We start from the raw sequence: 19,925 nt of genomic DNA on the forward strand, positions 1-19,925 counted from the left end.
CTTCATAGGTACAGATCATTAACCCTGGAATCATCACTAGGGCTGTAAACCAGCTCTGTCTTCTAATATATAACCATGCCTGTAGACCATGCATTGAAGAGGTCACTGGCCATTGATGTGACTCTTACCAATGGGGTTTAACAGCTCTCTTGGAGACATCTATTAAATAAGTTATTATCTGAAATGGGAGAGGGGGCAAAAAGTGACAATTCTGTGAAAGAGGTGAATTAGAAGCAGCATTGATGTCAACTCGGACTCTGCTGGAGTTGGTGGAGGTTGGTAGAGGAAGGACGAGGAAAGGTGCACCTGCACAGCCATTCCTCGGGAGCTGGGACAGACGAGACACAGCAGCAGCTAACGCCCTTTGCTTCACTTGGAACAAACCACCCCTTCAGCAGCTTCCAGCCCTAGCGGAGCAGAGCTCGGGGATGGACACTCCGACCCCGGGGCACCCGCCCGGGGCTCGGCCTTGAGGGAAAGCGCCGCCTCCGCCCGTCCGTGCTCCCTCACGTGATGGCGGGCAGCGCCCGGGGCCGGGCGGGGCGCGGGCGGCAGGAGCGGGCGGGCGGCGGGCACCATGCACCTCCTGCCCAGCTTCTCCCCCGTCACCTGGCTGCTCCTCGTCGCCTTCCTTTGCCTCGTGGCCCTGTAAGTAGAGGCCGGTCCCGCCGGGTGACCGGGGAGGAGGCGAGTTCAAGTGAACCAGCGCTGAAGCCACGCAGGGACTCCCGCACTGCCCTCAGGGCACAGCGAGGGCTGCTCGGGGGGGCTGCGGGGCTCTGCTGCCAGCGGGGAGGGAAGGAGGAAGCTGGGCTTGACGGGGACGGAAGTAAAAAGGAAATCCTTTATTTTATTTTTTTTTTCTTTTTACTTTTCTCAAGGAGAAGTAACTTCCGGGTGTTTCAGGGGCCGGGGAGTCCTTGGGCTGTGCCAGCTGGGAGCAGGGCAGGGCGATGCCGGCGCTGCTGCCGGCAGAACACCCCCATTAAGTGGTTAATGTTGGCAAAACTTCGGCTTATGTGGCTCGGGGGAGCTGTAGTGAGCTATACAGGCAAAAACTTAATTTTGCTGTGTTAATTTATGTCCCTGCTGTGCTGCTGTGGCTCGACCACCTGAGCATCGCAGGAGGTCTTTGGAAAGACAAACACAAGGGCAGGTCTCAGCCCGAGAATTTAATCGCTCTGAGACCTCTCCTCAGCCACCCGAGATGCAGTTGTCTGATCTGGGCAACTAAAAGTGCCCCTGAATAAAAACCTGAGGTGTCCATGTACACCAGTTTGGCAGGGCTGGGATGCAGCTCCTTTCAGCTCGTCTCTTCTATCAAAATGTACTCTGAATTATCTCGTACCCCAAATTACCTTGTACCCCAAGTGATGCTGCATTTATTCAAAGAGTATCTTCAGCAGGGCTGCTGCTGCTGGTCCATAATTTCAGCTTTCTCTGAGTGACAGGAACCAGTTATTTAAGCAGTTCACTGTGCTCAGGATGAAGAATCTTCTCTTTTCATTGCATAAATGCATCTCGCTTTTTGCTTGGCAGCTATGGGATATGGCCCTACCGGACCTTCAAGAAGCTGGGAATTCCTGGTCCACGGCCTCTGCCCTTTCTGGGAACTTTCCTGGAGTACCGGCATGTGAGTACCAGCAGCTGCTACTCTATAGCTGCCTGAGGTTCTTCTTGTGGATGGTGCTGTTTTTCCCGTTCTTTGAACATCTCTTTCCTCTGCCCCTGCTTCAGCTGGTTGCAAATGATGCTTTTAGGTAGGAAGCTCTTTGGACACACAGAGAACATAAAAAGTCAGGCTGACCTGAAGGATGTGTGCTGTATTTTAAAACTACTTTGTAATTTAAATTATTAGTTTCTCCCTGTGTTTCTGCCTGCTCTTGAGCAGCTGAAGTTCTGTTAGAAACAAAATAAAAAAATATTGGAGAGATGCCTAAGGCTGCTATTTCTGAGAACTGCCTGTTTCTTTGCCCTTTTTGTCATCAACATGAAGAGGCTGAATTAGCCCCAGCAATGCCTCATCCAGCCACTTGCTGTTGGGCCAGCCTGAGACTAAGCCAGACAAATATTTGTTTTTTCTGTTTCTCCATCTTTCTCCCTCTGTGCAAAAAACCCTCCATCCAAATTATAGAATTTAGCACAGGAGGGATCTTAAGCTGTGCCAAGGGAGGTTTAGGTTGGATATTAGGAAGAAATTTTTTGCAAAGAGGGTAATCAGACATTGGGATGGGCTGCCCAGGGAGGTGGTGGATTCACTGTCCCTGGAGGTTTTTAAGATGAAACTGGATGTGGCACTTAGTGCCATGGTCTGGGAACCACAGCAGTGTTGGATCAAGGGTTGGACTTCAAGATCTCGGAGGTCTTTTCCAACCCAGGTGATTCTATGATTCTGTGATGCTAAATAGATTTTTAGGTGAAACTCAAATATTTTTGACTTATCAAACCTAATCAGATAACTAGGTAGTAGCTGATCTCAGGTAACTGCTAATGCAGATCAAAAGTATTGGCTTCAGTAAAAGTGGTGTTTTACTTGTGTTTGCTGGGTTTGCAGCATGCACATGATCTCTTACTAATGCTTTAGTGAGTGTTGTGTGTCCCATAAGTTTCATCCGTACATGTAACTTCAGTTAAAACCCTGATGGAAACAAAACAAAAAAGCCATGTTCACTCCAGTTCAGGAATTGCAGTGGAAGATCATATGAGGACAAGGCAGTAGCAGCTCTCACTTGTTGAGCTGAAGGTGAAAGGACACCCTGGGATCTGGTTCTGCCTCCTAACTCTGCTCACACTGAAACAGTGTACCTTGTCATACCTTGTCTTCGTTACATTTTTGGATCAGGTTGGCTGGTAGAAGTTGATAGTGCTTTTTTTATTCTTTTTTCTCTCTGCTCTCTTTTTTCTCTCCAGTGCAAATGTCCCTTAGGCATCTACGTGATGCTTAAGAGCAACTGTGCACCTCCCAACCTCAACCTCTGCCGCTTACAATGGGTCTGTGGGATGCCCTGTGCTGCCAGCTGTGACCTGCTTTAATCACTTTTTACTGGCAAACTGTTCATTTCTGCTTTCTTCTTTTCCAGGGAGTCCACCATTTTGATCAGGTGTGCTTTGAAAAGTATGGAAAAATCTGGGGGTGAGTTTCTGCAGAACAAAACTACCTGTTTGGGATGAATGGAAAAAGGGACATTGCCATCGTGTCACTCAGCACTGTAATTCCAGCAGTGGCAGCTTGGGAAAATCCAGGTTCACCACTGGGAAAGTCTCCACCCATCTCTCCAAGGCTTCTCTCCTGCTGGGATTTCAGTATGGTGCAGGGCTGGGATGATGGTGGCCAGTTAGGGGGGTGATTTGTTTGCATAAGCTTTGAAAATAACCTCCACTGCTTGGTGTCAGACTGAGCCTCCTGCCTTTGAAGCTGCTGCTCTGTCTGTCTGGAGCAGGAAGCGAGCTGCAGGCTGCCACGGGGTTTTTCATCTTGCTCCCTGCTTCTCCCAGAGCTGGGGCACAAGCTACCTTTCAGCCTGCTTCCTCTCTCCCTGCACAGCACTGGTTTTGTGCAGAGGCCTCTTATCATGCTTCTATTGAGAACCTCTCAAACTGAAGCAAAATTCCTGTGCCAAAAAAAAAAAATCCTGAGAGGCTTCATGAAACCTGACGCATTTTTTTCGAGAGATTAAATGTTCTCAAGCTTCTTGAAGATGGCAGCTTCCCTCAGCTGTGGCCCAAGGCTCCCTGCCCTTTAGCCCACACCATGACTTTTAAGTTCTTCTGTCGCTATTGATTGGAAAATGGAGGAGACAGAGGAGTTTTTCACCAATCAGTGCCTCGTAGGCCAGGCAGGAAGTCTCTTTGCCCCACAGGTAGGCTGTTCAGCATGGATTTACTGTTTCCAGCTATCAGGAGCAGAAACAGAGCTCAGACAGCCCAAGTGCAGGGGATCAGCACTGTGGCAAAGGCTGCCTTTTATGTAAACCCACGCCACTTTGTCAACTCTTTAGTACCACAGACAACTGCTAGAAATGCTCATGCTGTCCATGTTTGGCACTTTCTTTCCCTTTCTCCTGTTTTACTACATAATAAAACAGTTCCAGCCTCATCCTTTTGGCGGTTTAGTCAGAGGGGACTCAGCTGGCCCAAACCCTTTGTGCCGTGGCTCTGGCCACAGACAGAACAGGCTGCTTCTGCTCCAGCTGACCATGAGCAATGGACTGACTGTGGGTTTCTCGTGGCTTAGGTTTTATGATGGCAGGCAGCCTGTGCTGGCTGTTTTGGACCCCATCCTCATCAAAAACATCCTGGTGAAAGAGTGCTACTCCATTTTTACTAATCGCCGGGTAGGTACCTAGTCCTGTGCTTTGCTCTCCAGTACAGAGCACATGCAGCAAGAAGGGGATTTCTTCATGGTTTCTGTTCTCTTCTGAGCCCTTCAGTAAGTACTACTCTCTGATGTGCCCCAGTTTATTGATGGTACCAACATCAAAACTCTGCTAGGGAGGTGTATGGGCCACTCTGGCTGGGACATTGGGCTGTCAGCCTGGATGTACCATAGGGCTGATGGTAATTTATGACTCTTACACTCTTATTTCCATTCTGTTGTTTGCTGGTTGAGGTAGAGCTCACATGACTTTGGGGGCCAAGTGAACAATCCATAGTGGGTTTTTCTTTGCATATCTGTCATGTGGAAGGGGCTGTAAAGCTTCACCTGTTTCCTTGTATAACCGTGTCCCTTCTGCTGCAACATTCCCCCTGTGCAGAACTTTGGTCTGAACGGGCTCTTGGAGTCGGCCCTCAACATGGCTGCAGATGAGCAGTGGAAGAGGATTCGTACAGTGCTGTCTCCAACCTTCACCAGTGGGAAGCTGAAGGAGGTAAAGCACAGGCCACTGGTACTTTGCATCAATAGCTGGAGGAGGACTGGGCCATTTCACCTCCGACAGGGAAATCGCCCTGTTTGTCAGGACCACATCCATGAGCACCTGCATTGTTGGTACAGTTCAGCAATGCAGTGTCTGTCTGCCATCGTGGGGATGGAGTCAGGAGAAGGCGATGGGGGATGAAACAGCTCACAAGGCTGTTGGCCCTATGGCCTGTATTTTCATCTTGCTAAGCACATCACTCAGCCCGTGGTTGTCCATTTTCCATGCACTCAGGAGCCATGTTCAATCCCAACTGGAGTGGATGCTTAGCTGGAATGGGAGCTGTGTGTGGATTTTGGGAGAAGAGCCTTGCTCAGTCATAGTAGATGAGCTCTGTGGACAGATTGTTAAGATGAGAGAAAGCAATGTGTGAGACCTGGAAATGAGACCTCCCCAAGCCAGACTTGGCGAGTGACAGGTGGCAGGGTGGAATCACCCAGCCTTGTTTGGTGGCAGGGAAAGAGTCAACAGTGCCTTCTGCTTTGGTTTGCATTTCAGATGTTCCATATCATTAATCACTATGGTGAAAAATTAGTGAAAAACATTGAGAAGAAAGTGGCTAATGATGAATTCGTGACCGCAAAGGAGTGAGTAACTGTATGGGGCTGACAGGAAAGGGTTTGTGTTCAGTGTGGGGAAGGGGTTGTTTTGGAGGGTCTTTTCCATGCTGCAACGTAGATCCCTTGTGAGCTATGGAGGCAAACTCCACAGCAGTCATGGGCATGGCATGTTTCCCAGCAGTGGGCTTGCTGTGCTCTGCTCTGCTCAAGGGGGAAGCTGTGCTCTGTCCCCTGTTTCATTTTCCTGGAGATGCATTTTGAGGAAGGAGCAGGGACTGTGTCAGAAGCTGTGCAAGATGTGGTATTTTTGTACGTCATTTTTGCAATCTCTTTTACAGATGGAAGTCAGAATATAGTCTTTGTTACCCCAGACTGCAGTTCAGTGCTTTCCAACTGCAGCTTAGGTTTTTGAAGCTGAGAAAAACTGGGGAATGAATGCAACTGGGGAAAACTTGGGAAAGTATAATGATGGTTACTGCCAGATTAGGACAGACCTACTATGTTTGCATCAAGAGAGATTCCCTCCCACAATGATTGTTCCTAGATGAGCTCTTATTTACTATTGTGGTTGGGTTCATCTCATTCGCTCTCACTTCTTCTCTACTCAGCATTTTTGGAGCCTACAGCATGGATGTGGTGGCCAGCACTTCTTTCAGTGTCAATGTTGACTCCATGGGCAACCCCAATGACCCCTTTCTCACCAACATTAAGAGATTTCTCAAGTTCCGTTTCCTGAGTCCTCTGTTCATGCTCTTAGGTATGACACACCTCATCTCATACAGCCCTGAATCGATGTCAAAGGTGGTGACCATCTGCGTTTCCTGGTAGCTCCCTTAGTAGCTTTGAGTCCTCTTTGCCACATGGGAGATGCTCAGCACTTTGCAGGATTAGATTTACCCTAGCAGATCTGCAGAATTATTTCCCCAGGGAAACCGCAGTCAGGATTCTTACAGACCATGTGGGACTTTGCAGCATCCTCCTGAAATCAGAGACCCTGTTTGCAGAGGCATGATGGAGAGCAGCTCTGTGACAGAGCAATTTTTTGGGTCAGGGTCCAGATTTACCCTTCTCTTTTCTACGCTTTGTGCCAGTTTTGAGTTTCTTGGGGCCCTTTTGAGCTCAAATGTGTTGTTCTCTTCTTTCCTTTTAGTGTTGTTCCCCTTTGTTATCCCTGTGCTGGAAAAGATGAAGGTGACTCTGTTACCCTCAGACGTCATGAACTTCTTTAAGGATGTCTTCACAAAAATGAAGAAGGAACGGGAAAAGAGCAGCAGCACGGTGAGTCCAGCCCAGGCGGCCTCTTCTCTTCAGGAGAAGTGTGTTGTCCTGAGTGCAAGAGGGACCTGGTGGCACCTTCAGAATCTGTGGTGTATCACCTGCTCTGCAAAAGAGCTCATGGCTCACCAATCCTGAGGAGAGGTAGAACCATGCCCTGCCTGGGTATCCCAAGTGGAGAAACTGTCTGTGTTCATAGAGGGTCTCTAGTCCGGACCTCGTCATGCACTAAAGCCATGAACTGCCACTGGGGGGCTGTGCCTGGAGCAGATGTCTCAGCAAGAGACTTGTGCTGGACAAGATTTGCTTTCTCCTCACCCATATCTTCTCTGACTGCCTCTGTCTCTCCCCAGGACCGGGTTGATTTCCTGCAGCTCATGATTGAATCCCAGAACTCGCAGGATGGCTCCAAGTCTGCTGAGGCCGACTGGGACAAAAGTATGTCTTCAGATCTGTCCTCCTCTCAACAGAAAGCAGTAGTTCCTTACTGGGTTGAAGGAGGGAAGTAGGGAGAGGATTTTAGTCGTTAATCCCATGCAAAATTCAAGGTCTCGGTAGTGGGGCCATAATGATGTTTATTGCAAATCAGCCTATTTTCCTTATATCCCATTTCCTGGGATAAATCCTGAGGTGTGTTTGTGCAACAAAGGGTAGAAAGAGTGAGTATTTCCTTACTCCCTTTTCTTATATTGTCTTCTCTGAAGGTCAGCAATGTTGGCTGTGTTTCAAAAAGCACGCAAAGCACATATGTTGTGTGTACCTTGCTCATCTGTCAGCTCATCTCTGTCCCCCATCCTGGGTAAACTGTTAAATTAAGAAATAATGACTCAGCCAAGTATAGTCCCAGTCCATCAACCTCAGTCAAGTCAGGATGCTTGTAAATTTTGAGGTGCCAGGACAGGGTATTTGTAAGGACACCCTGCACTGCAGGCTGCATCCTGTCGGTGCTTGAACCCTGCTGCAGTGCCAGCATTAAATCCTGGGTTCTGCTTATTACCACTGCCATGTTATGCTCAGGGCTACTAATCCCTTGGCAGTGCAAGGCTCACCTCATGGCTTAGAGGAGATGCTGGACATCTCTTCCTCTCTATCTTTTCCTGGCATGTGCTCCTATTTTTTTTTTTTGGCCTAGGAGCATTGTCCTAGAGTCTTTCTGAATCAGGCTCAGGCTGCACATACCTTGGTTCTGCTCTTAAAGAAAGCAAGGTAACACTGCTGATCTTGACAGCAGTTCTCTGGCTCTACAACTGCCAGATCCACCCCTTTATGGTACCAGAGGGTAAGCTGGAAATTTCCTTTAGGAGTAGCATTACCTAGATTGGTAGGTGGGATCCTGAATTCCCAAGGGTTAGTTACTGTTGCTTTCAGCTTCGTGTATGTGCTTTTATGCCTTTTTTCAGCATTAAGTGATGAAGAGATTCTGGCCCAGGCTCTTATCTTTGTCTTTGCTGGTTATGAGACCACCAGCTCCACCCTCAGCTACATAGCCTACAACCTGGCCATCCACCCTGACGTGCAGCAGCGACTCCAGGATGAAGTCGATGCATACCTGCCCAGCAAGGTAAAGGAGGGTGGGAAGATGCTGGAGTTGTCCCTACCAATGCCTTGCAAACCCTGAGCCAAAAGCCAGGTTGGAAACAAAGCAGAGTGGCTGGGGTGCTGGCACTGAGATTTCCCCTCCCCTGGTCTTTGATGCCTGAAGTGGAAGCACTGTGGGGGTGTTGGGGTGGGAGTTGCAGTCCTGTGCTCACAGCTGTCCCAATCCCCTCCCAGGCCACTCCCACGTACGACGCCATCACACAGATGGAGTACCTCGACATGGTGGTGAACGAATCCATCCGGCTCTACCCCGCCGGGGGCCGACTCGAGAGGGTCTGCAAGCAGACGGTGGAGATCAGTGGTGTGACTATTCCAAAGGACATGGTGGTCATGATCCCAGCCTTTGTGCTGCACCGTGACCCGCAGTACTGGCCAGATCCCGATGAGTTCAGGCCTGAGAGGTGAGGGCTGGACAGGGGGAATAGCTGCGTGCTCAACCTCAGCCCTGGGAGTGGAAATGGCAGCAAAAGTGGGGAATGTATGATTATAACATTTAAATTAGGCATTTATCATTGTCTGACATCTAGTCCCAGCATTACCGTGAGGGGAGTTTTATGATCTACATCCATAAACTGTGCATGGAATTTAATTAACTGCATTGAAGGGAGCAACAGTGAGAGCAGCTCCCAGCAGCTGTAACACTGAGGGGTTTATGGCCAGATATTAAAGCAAGAGTCATTGGGTGACTGGCACAATGCCCTGCAAATCAGCAGTGGAAGGGCAAAGATGGGTAGGAAATAAAACTTAATTTTTAATTCAAGTTATGGAGCAATCTTTGCTTAGGAGCTCTGTCAGACCCTGCAAAATGAGGCAATAGCCCAAGGCAGATCTCGGAGACCCTGGGCCTGCTAGTCTTCAGGTGGCCACAAAGACATTGAGAGTTAGTCCAGAGAGAGCAGGACCAGACCTTGTACCCTTTTACCAGGAGCTGGAATACCCCTGAAAGCTAATTCTGATGTGGGGATGTGGTGACCTTTGGGACAAAATGTGGCAGCAGTATCAGGCAGAAGTTAGGGAGGGAGGTGGGTGCTGCTGAAGTCACCTGTGGAACACCTTGTGTTGAATTCAGGAGGAAACACCCAAATGGGAGTACACTGGCAATGGACAGGCTACACCAGTTGCTCCAATAGCTCCATCCTTATTCCAGTTGACAAACTGCATGGGTGGGTGGGCGGGCAGGAGCTCTTTAGGGATCACTTGCCTTGCTGGGAGTTCATCAGAGAGATGTGCTGGTGGCTCAGTAGTGAAATACTTCACTACTGACTTAGCGTGGCTGAGATTTGTACCTGGACCTCATGCACTGGGAATGAAAAGCCTCCTGGCATGAAAACTAACTGATCACTAAGAAGTATTACTGAAAATGCTCAGTGGCAAATTTCTCAGTGAAGCTGATTGTTCTTCCCTGTTTCTCATGATGAGGAGAGGAATGGCTGGCACGTCTCAAAAGCAACCCTGCCTTTAGTCACGCAGGGGGAGAACGTCTTTGTGTTGGCTCAGTCCTTTGATCTGCAGGGAAGCCGTGAAGCTGTAGACCTATGTGTTTTAGGGTTTGAAATCTGGGTTCGGTTTTGGAGTTGAGAGGGAGTTCTGAGAAAAAGAGTAGTTATGAAATCCATTAGCATATTTCAGGTATTCCCTGGTCACCTGATGCACTTGGAGTTGCACAACCAACTCCGAGCAGTGGGATAAAAGCAGAGGCATAAGGTATCTATAGAGACAGAAATAAGGGACTTAGCTGGATTCTTCTAATATGCACAGAAACACAAAAAGCTTTTGCCTTCCTAGACCCCTCATCACTTCAGATCTGGAAGCTGACACATCCTGGAACAGTAGCTCATGCTAACTTGGTTTTTTTCTGGTTGTAATCAGGTTCAGTAAAGAGAACAAAGAGAGTCTTGACCCCTACACCTTCCTGCCATTCGGGGCTGGCCCCAGGAACTGCATAGGAATGAGGTTTGCTCTCCTTGTTGTAAAAGTGGCTGTGGTCGTCCTGTTGCAAAACTTCTTCTTCAGAACCTGCAGAGACACACCGGTGAGGATATGGGATGATGAGTTTCATTATCTGCCCTTTACTCCCACTGAGATGGTCCTACAGTTATATGGGAAAAACTGTTAAAATCTTCTCAGTTAATTTTAAGTGGTTCACCACAAGTTACTGATACTTTTTTTTTTTAAAACCTCTACAGAAACATATTTAATGTTGGTGGGATATTTTAGACTGAAATCCTTGAAGTCTTCTGCCTCTCTTTGGGTGCACCTGAGCTGTGGGGTGCTCACTCCTCCACAGTGCACTGCATGTCTGCCTTGACCCAGCTTAGGGAGACCCTGCTCCAGAGAGCAGGAAGGGACTGTCCCCCCAGCCCACACCAAAGCTATGCTTTGCAACACAAACATGGCATGGTGAGGCATCCCAAAACACCAAAATTTGTCTCTTATGGGCCACCAGGCAGCCCTAAAGGATAACAATTTTCAAGCAAGCACAATCTGAGCTCAGTTTGAATTGGCGACCCTCTCCCTCTTTGAGGCAATGCAGGATCCCACTGGGTTTTGGCTTTGCCTGGGATCCCAGTGAATGCTGCATGCAGTACTGATGGGAGAGGCCTTGCAAGCTGGGGCTGTTTGACATAAGATAAATGCAGTAGCTGTTGGAAATGATGTGTCAAGCCAGCCCTCCTGAGAGCACAGCAGCTCCCTCAGAGGCAGGTAGCACGATGGTGTTGGTTTCCAGCCCAGCTCAGCTCTTACACTGGCTGCTGCAAAAGGCTGTGCCATTAATGTGTTTTGTTGGGAAATCAGAGCAGAGGGGCCAGCAAGTGCATTCAAAGGACATTTGTTGTAAGAAACAGAGAAATCTTATTAAATTATTACTTGGCACGGGTGCTCAGCTGGAATCTCTGCAGATTCAGATTGCAGCTCAACTAGTAACCTGGAGGTGAAAGACTGTAATAGTCCATTAACAATGCAGTGACCTATCCACCCTCCCCCAAGTCTAATGACATTTTTCTAGTCCTCTGCAATCCATAAAATTGATTCTTTTTATAACTGCCTTTAATTAAAAGGAGACAAGTTAAATATGTATTGTATTATTGGTGCCCATAGGTTTATGGGGCTCTTTCAGCCCTTTTTTCTGCAGAAGATGTCATGTACATCAGATCAGAGTGGGAGGAAAAAATTCATGCTGGAACATCCCTTTGGAATATGTACATGGAAGCTGCAGCCTCCTCTCACTTCTCCACTGATGGCACATTGGGCTCCAAGCCACATTGCTTAAATTTCCTGAAACAAAGCTTACTGGGATATGGGGATTTGAATGTAGCTTGTCAGGCTGAGTGTATCACCCTTGTCCTGATGGGGTGTGGGAGAGCTCGGATATGAGCAGCATCCATTAGGGGATGATTTAAAACACTCTCCTTTCCCCTGCAAAGTGAGTCCCTCCAACACCCACTTTAGATGTTGTTAATGAGATTTCCAGCCTACCCCATGAAAACCTTTTTGTGTGAGGATGCTTTTTCTTTGGTACTGAGCAGCAATCTTAGTTTTGTTTTTCCTGGAGAGCTCGTTGCTCCTCCAGCTCCCATTATGATGTAGTTCCCCTTAGTGCTGACACACTTTGGCATTAAACAAAATGGCACTGTGTGCCCCTCCTTGGCTGCAGCTCCCTGCATGGGTTTTGGCTGCCTCTCCCTCCACGTGCAGCCTGTTGATCAGTGCACTGAGCTCTTTGTACCACACCATGTGAAAGCCAGAATTCAGTAACCAGTTTATTCAAGAGCTGAGGGCTATTAAACACCAGCTGGTAGCTGTTTTGCATGAGCAACAGTGATAGTCCTGCTGTAAGTACACCTGTAAGTTAGGAAGTGCATGGAAAACGAGTGGCAGCCGGGATGTACGTGGGCTGTAGGGCTCCTGTTGTTGTCGTGTCTGTCCTTTTTCCCAGCTTACGTGGCTGTTTTGGTTTTTTCCTCCTCCTCAAGATCCCGCTGGTTCTGGACTCGAAAGGTTTCATGCAGCCAAAGAAGCCCATCGTCCTGAAGATGGTCCCCAGAGGCCAGGCTGACCTGAAGAAGTGAAAGAAACAGGAAAAGAGCAAGAAGCACTTACTTGATGGTGTCTCCTCTAACTCTTGAGAGGCGCCCAGGCTGATGTGTGTGCTGCAGGAATGTCAGAGGTGCTGTCCCCCATTTCACAGGGGTTTGGCCCAGCATAATTACATGAGCATTATCCTAATGAACATGAGCCCCAGGCCCCGCTGCCCCCAATCACAATACGCATTTTGCAAGACCCTTTGCACTTGAGTTATTTGGGCATTTTTTTCTCTCTCTCTGAAGAGGCACTTTCCTAAGCAATTTGATTCCAGACACTGTCAGTCTCTTCTGGCAGTGTAATTTAAATCAAGATAGGGAGAGCAAATTGCACATAGTTAAGTAGTGCTGCCATTGCTCCTGTTCCCACTGCCTGCTGGGTACCTCTGTGTGTCTTCTGGTTTTATTCTCTTGGGAATGCAGAATTGTCCAGGGCTATTTCCTCAGCTCTGTGCTATGACCCTGACAAGTGTTAAAATGGTCACATCCTTGCAGAACTGAATGCCTGCAGCAAAATTTCTGATGCTGATTTATTTAGATTTTTGTATGATTTTAGATGGCTTTTGTGTGATTTCAAGTGCAGATGATTTAACTGGAGGAGCCCAGAGAGAAGCAGTTACCCCTGATGTCTAGAGATTAGCAGAGTGGGAGAGGAGTGTCCCACATGTGTTTCCTGATTGTTTGCTTATTGTACCTGGGGCATGCAGCCATCACCCATGGAAAGGATTGTCAACACAGGCACTGTCCATACTGTTATCATGACACCTTTTACTCTGGTTTATATCAGGCCATTGTAAGACCAACTTAACTGAATTAATAATGATGCAGGGTGCAGCACCGAGAGCCTTCAGATGTCCTGGACAACCCTAGTCTGGAAAAAAGGTGCCTTTGGCTATTGAGAGCTTCAAAGTCTTGCCAGACTTTGTCTCCTTTTATAGATTCTAAAAGACCTGTATGCTGACATTTGGTATTATTCTTCCAGAAACTGGAGTGATAACTGCAATAAAAAGCTCACTTACCTCTTCTGTAACGAGGTGATGCCAATCTCTGCTTCTGTGCTTTCTCCATACACAAGTGACTCCATCTGAAGGTCTCATAAGTCTTTGGCCAGTTGACATGTCCCGTCACCTCTCCCAGCTGGATTCTTCACTTCTTGAGTGGGATCCTCAAAAATCCATGCTACAGAGTGGATATAGAAGTTCTCTTTTGTGTTTCATTCTTCTGCTGTCACCTTTTGGCACCACAAATCAGTGAGGACGTGGTCTTGCTAGTCTCAGCCAGGCATTTGTCTCTCTGTGAAAATGGGGGGATTTGATTCCAGCATCTGCTCCGTGCTGCAGAGCATGTGACTTCATACAGTGTTCAAAGAGCTCTCTGCTCTCTCCTAAACACCTCATGCACCTGCTCTGCCTGTAGCTTCCACAGGAGGATGTCTTCTGTTTCCAAGCTGTCAGATTTCAGCATTGGGTGAAGTACTTGCATGTGCATATATATCCAGCCCACTCACTACCATAGATAATGCTGCTTGGATTCCTGGGAGATGAAAACTCGTTATATCCTGAGTGAATCCCTATGTGTAACATCAGTACTAAGAGCTGCTTTTGGAGATGCAGAGTTTAAGGTACAACATTCCCAAAATGAACAGCTGAGCAGAGTCACTGATGGTGTGAAGCGATTCCTATTGTAAAATTTGGCTTAGGAACTTTATTTACTACATATCAGTTTTTATATTTTACATTGTTTTATGTAGAAATAGATTATACATATTATATATTCTTTTTATACTTACTTTCTGTATTTTTTAGGAATTGAGTAGAAAATCTCAGAAAAGCTATAATAACCTTTCTGCAGCAAATTAAATTCTCCAGTGAAAGACACCTTTGACTGGAAGTGTAAGGGAGGAGTGAAGCTGCTTCTCTAGAGAGTCACCAGTGAGCTGGGTGAGAGGGTTAGAAAATTCCCAGCAGCTCGGGCAGCCATGGCTTCCCCTTTTGCCTTCGTAACCTGCAGCAGTGCAGCTCCCTTCTGCCACCAGTGTACAAAAGTGACAATTCATCTTTGTTTTGAGCTGTTGCTTTCCCCTTTTTTTAAAGCTGTGGCAGAGTGTTTGTGACGGCACATCTCAGGGGAGGACGACAAAGTGCAGAGGCAGCGGGACCCCTGGAGAACAAACAGCTGAAAAGTGCCTGCACCGTCACAGCGGTTCATGAAAAGGGGAATGGAAATCCTCGGGTCTCTGCCTGGGGAGGGGACTGAGGAGATGAGGGTGACAAAGTCACACACAGTGTCACAGGTCAGGGATGAATTAATAACCTTGCTGGGGCGAAGGCCGTAGCCTGCCCGGTGGCAGCGAGGGAAGAGTTTTGCCTCCTCGCCCCATGCCTGCGTTGGAATTAATCACTCACAAATGTCAACACTAAGGAAAACATCCTTCAGGATAATCTCTCTCACAAAGCTGCTTAACATTTTGGAAATACACAGTTCACTTGCAGGTGTCAAAGGATATCAGCCTCTCTCATGTCTGTTCAAAGGCATCTTCATCTGCTCCACCCCGTGCCAGTGAAGTGGGCAAACAGGCTGCTGTGCTGGGCAGCACTGCTGTGCCTGCAGAGGGACCAGCACAGCTCTGCCTCATCTCCAGGCACCTGCACGGGAGTCTGGCAAGACACAAAGCAGTGCTGAGCTGTGCCAAATCCCACCTTCGTTTTGCTGAATTCAGTTGTGCTTAAGAGCAGAAAGCACACACCTTCATTGGTTCCCAGTTGTTCCAGGGGGGGTTGCCAACAGATTTTGGCTTTGTGGGGCGGTTGGGTGGGACCTTGCAGTGGGAAAATGCTCTGATGCTGTGGGTTTTCCAGCAGGCACAGTACCTAGGACTCTGTTTCTTGGGTTTATTCCAGACTGAGCAGCTGTCTGGGAGATGTTCTGTGTCAACACTTTCTGGTCCCATTTCCAGAGGTAACAAGCCTGCACTATTCACCTGTAGCCAGGGGAAATAAAGCTGTGCTCTTCTGGGCCTCAGGTTACCTGCACTTGTAATTTTTTTAAAATTATTTACAGTTAGGCAATAGTGAACTTTGATGGGTGTCCACCTTATGCCATGCTTTGATTCAGATCCCAGCAAGGTCACAGAGTGAGCAAATGGGTTTCCTTTTGGAGGACCCTAAAGCAGAAGTGCTTCAGGAGCTCATCTAACATGCTGACAGCTGGAAGCAGGTCCTCTACTCCCCCTAAAAAACATACAGGATTACTATAGGGCCCCGTGCATCAAGTCCTTTGCTCTGTGTATCCCCCTCCTATAGGACAGCACTGCTGCCTAGTGCAAACGCGCTTCAGCTCAGCACCAGCTCCTTCTGGAAGGACAGTCCACTGTCAAGTGGCATCACTCAAATCTGGCCTCACTCGCTCATGTTTCAATTATTTAGGCTTCTTTCAAGCAAGAGCACCCATTTGCACTTAACATGGTGCTCCCTCACTGAAGTGCTGTTGCTGCCGGGCTCTACATGTGCTCGAGTGCTTCTCTCGCGCTCCGTCCTCCCCCCGCCGTGAGCGGGAGGTCCCGGGGCCAGTCCCAGGTAGAGCAGTTGTGCCTGTCCCAATTTGCAAGACACTTGGAGCTTTCCTGACCCTGACCCAGGCTTGCATAGAGGTTGTCTGTATAATTGCTGCTGGTGCTGTACTGGACCCGCTGCTGAAGAGGCACAGGCCCCCAGACGCCCGTATTGAGTGCTCGATTCGGTTAAAATCGATGGAATAATCAGCCCACGGAGTCTGCCCAAAGGTCAGGGAGCAGTGATTTTTTCCTGCAGCAACTTTGGTCCTGAGCTCTTGTTTTAGCGTGAAGATTGCAAGCCAAAGCACTTCAGCAGGTAGGTTATCAAAGGGTTGTGACTGCTGGTATTTAGCTGACAGGCTAATGTAACAAATGCATAACAAGGTCCCCTAAAATAGAGAGCTAAGTTCTTTGCAGTGCTTTTTTGTTAAAACAAGCAGGTGATGGACATGGTGCAGGGTCGACTGGCATCCTGCAAGGCAAAATGCAGGAGAGCCTTGAAAAGGAGCCAACCAGTGTGGAGGAGGAGGAGGAGGAGGAGGATATCAGGAGAACAAGGTTCCAGACCATGGGACCAGACCAGGTGGGGATAACCCCTTTTTCTCGCCCTATTCCATCCCACAGCCCTAAATTTCATCCTCCCCAGCCTCTCCCCATCTGTCTCATAGAGGCACCTCAGTGTCTCCTTAGTTCCATGTGTGCCAGCAGCAGCCATCGGCAGAGCCAAAGGACACAGCAGCGGGGGGACCCGTCTTTACCCCTCTCATCACTCCAGCACACGTCCAGGAGCAGCTGGACACGCGACACACTGTGGACTGAATTTGCAGAGGCACTTTGATCTTCCATTTTTAAGCTCAGTGATTCAATCCCCCACAGAGCAAAGGTAAACGGCTGCGATGCTGCTTCGGCGGACTCGAGGTTTGGAGTCAAACAGCAGTCATTTAACCACACTTTTAAAGCTCCTATCATTTGAATGTCATATGTCAAACTGATGCTACTTCCACTGAAGGCAAATAGCTGTTTATTCCCCTCTCAGCTGGCCAGCAGCCTGACATTCATTACCAAAGCCTTGCAGCTGCCAGGGATTGAAGCTACCTGTAGGAGTGCGTCTATCAAAGCCTTCCACCTCATAAGGGTTATTCCCTCTAATACCGCCCATACATTTTGGCTCAGGCTCCTTTTACAGCTCCTGTAGGTCTGCAGTTTTTTTTCCCTGTGTCTGAACAAGGTCAGGCATTGGTTTTGCCTGTTCCCTCCAAAATTATGTTGCTAGCCCATTTTTCATGGCTTCTCCTGGGTTTAGGCTTGCTGTCGCTGTGCACCAGCCCCTGAGGTTTATGATGTGGGTGTTCCTCTGCTTGATCTTACGGCTGTGGACAGCGACCAGCACACAGGACTGTGGCACTGGTGGCCCAGCTGTGGCATCTTGATGCAGCTTCAGCTCTCCTTGAGGCCAACACTGCAAATACTGTTCCTGAGATGTAAGTTCATGCGTGAAATACCTGATATTTTGTAGTTTATTAGGCGCTAAAATGTTCAATTGGCTGCAGAAGAGTTTACAGAATTAAAAAAAAAAAAAAGGCAACAGAGATGATCAGATTAGTTTGCACTTAGACGTTGCCCTGAACGTCACAGAGCAATTTACACCTGTACGAGGAGTCTGCAGAGTTCTATTGAATCAGACCTGGAGCGTTTTACAGCCACTTTGCACAGACATAAATGATAGCATAAGGTGCAAAGGAAACAGCCAGCCCGACAATTACAGAGCGTCTTCACACGCCTTATTAATCCTCATTACAGCCCTCTGTGCTGAGACTCGGCACCTTCCCTTCCCCGACGAAGGCCAGGGAGGCTGTGAAGCCAATTTAGCCACCTGCCAAACCTGCAGTGTCTGACTGCTGCTATCGACGTGCCCTTGGTCCTGGGGAGCTGGATGCTCCTTGCCAGCACCTGAGATGCATCTTGCTAAATTACAGTGAGGGAGATCTCGGCTGCCTCCTGTCCTACCAGGCTTCTGAGCAGCATGAGATGTTATGCTCAGCTATATATATATATATACATATATATATATATATAGCCTTTTTGTCCACTTTTTCTCTTTTAGCTTACCTCTGTAGGTATCTCAGGAAAGTGGGATGATGTTCATCTAAAAGACCATGAGCCCTCTTCCTTGCCTGTGCTCACACCCCCATGAAACAGGTCTGTGTGTGCATGCGGGATCACGAGCCTCAGGACACGAGGAAATGGGTGAAAAAAAAGGATTATTCAGGTGCTCTTGGAGCAAGAGGCTGGAAGCACTGCCAGTGTTTGTCTGAGCCGTTCCTGTGCACTCAGGTTAACGACCCAAAATACAGCTGCCAGCACCACCCTGTATCTACAGGAACATTTCAGGAGTGGTGTGATTGTTTGCTGTAGCTCTCACATTTATGGCTGATACTGAAACTCCTTTAAAGAGAGCAGCTATCCACGTGTTTCTCAGCACTCCCAGAGCTCTCACCCCCTTCCCTGCTCAGAGCCCCTTGTTTAAAAGCCAGTGGACCTGAACTTTTCCCACTAAAGATGACAAGAAAGACCTGGAAGCTGTTGAGGTAGGCAGGCAGGAGACAGCCTGAATAGTTAGACTGGTTGTACACAGTCACGAGATTAGCTGTCTAATGTCCTTTCTGGGAATCTTATTAATGTTATCTTATTATTTCATAATAGATATAACCCATGTGCTAGTGCTGGCAGGCTGTAATTGGGCCTTGCCAGGGAATTACTCATATTTTTCATTCTTGAAGGAATGAAGAGCGTATTCGGTTATGCTAACGACCTCATTTGTGTGGATTCCATTCACTTGATATGTCTCTCTCATGAAGGATTACAGCCAGAGCGATGATTTCTCACTCAAAGTAAACGCTGAGGTGTCTCACAGCAGATGCTCTCCCCTCCAGATGCTGAACGGGTGCCTCGCTGTGTTTGCCTCTCCTTTGGCAGCTGCAGACTCGCCCAAAGGTGTGGTTTTTTTCTTTCAAGAACACGTTTTGCTGATGGTGATGCACATCTTTCCCTCTCGATGTCTCGGGGTGCTGCAGGAGACATGGAGCTCTTTGAAATGGAGCAGTGTTATTTATTGCTGCTTTATAAATCCTTTCTGCCTATTTAGTACCCCTTCTTTGGGCCCTGGGCTGTAGTGTCTACCCAAGTTCTTAGCTGAGGGACTTTTTAACTCTCCACAGGGCATAAATGATAGTTTCAGCTACGGAGACCCCTCCTCCCCATACTGACAATTACTCTCCTTTGTGTGTGTATCAAAGCACAGGCAACATACCCTTGTCAATAAAACCCTTTCTAATTCTTTTTTATCCTCCCCGGGGGAGTCCTTAGAGCCCCATGGAACCTCGAGCAGCCCTTTTAATTCCTCACACTTTGGTCCTGGCCGCTGCTTGGGGCCTGTTGTTGCAGCAGCCGCGCCGGCTGTGAAAAAAGCTGTTCCCTAACGGAGCAGAGCCGTGGCTGCTGAATGACACAGAGCTTTACCTGCCCACGGGGACCCTGCTGCTGCTTCTGCAGCGTTATCAAAAATGTTCCCGTGCATTTGTTTGTAAAATGCCTTCATCCAGCCAGGAGAAACGTCCCTTGAAGTCAACTAACAAAATAAATAAATAACAGTCAAAGACAATACGGGGGAGGAAAAAAAAAAAGTTTCTAGAGGGAAATAAGTGATGGATTGAAAGAGATTCGAGGCGGTTGTGTCATACAGCTCTGTGCGCGATGTGACAGGACAGTCCTCGCTGCGCTGCTTCCTGTCTTCTGCTTTAAATGAAGTCCTGAAAATGCTGATTTAAAAGGGTTGAAGAAACAAAATAAAATAGTCTGATGTGCACTGCGGAGGTTTTTCAGGCCTTCTGAACTTTTTTCGTTATATATCTGCTGGTGGCTGTGTCAAAATAAAGCTCCT

At 48.0% G+C, this 19,925-nt stretch overlaps 2 protein-coding genes across 2 annotated transcripts in view; one reads left to right on the plus strand and one right to left on the minus strand.

Moving 5' to 3' along the window:
* Nucleotides 1-19,925, minus strand: part of RADIL (Rap associating with DIL domain) — a 227,949-nt gene that overhangs the window by 57,837 nt on the left and 150,187 nt on the right. The window lies entirely within an intron of this gene.
* On the plus strand, nucleotides 458-13,462 carry LOC135423205 (cytochrome P450 3A29-like). Its single transcript, XM_064673205.1, has 13 exons — nucleotides 458-648; nucleotides 1,540-1,633; nucleotides 3,081-3,133; nucleotides 4,235-4,334; nucleotides 4,755-4,868; nucleotides 5,415-5,503; nucleotides 6,085-6,233; nucleotides 6,627-6,754; nucleotides 7,105-7,189; nucleotides 8,152-8,312; nucleotides 8,525-8,751; nucleotides 10,220-10,382; nucleotides 12,325-13,462. The coding sequence occupies exons 1-13, from the start codon at nucleotides 578-580 to the stop codon at nucleotides 12,418-12,420; spliced, it is 1,530 nt and encodes a 509-aa protein (XP_064529275.1). The 5' UTR covers nucleotides 458-577; the 3' UTR covers nucleotides 12,421-13,462.

Source organism: Pseudopipra pipra, chromosome 16 (assembly GCF_036250125.1).
Source record: "Pseudopipra pipra isolate bDixPip1 chromosome 16, bDixPip1.hap1, whole genome shotgun sequence".
NCBI lineage: Eukaryota > Metazoa > Chordata > Aves > Passeriformes > Pipridae > Pseudopipra > Pseudopipra pipra.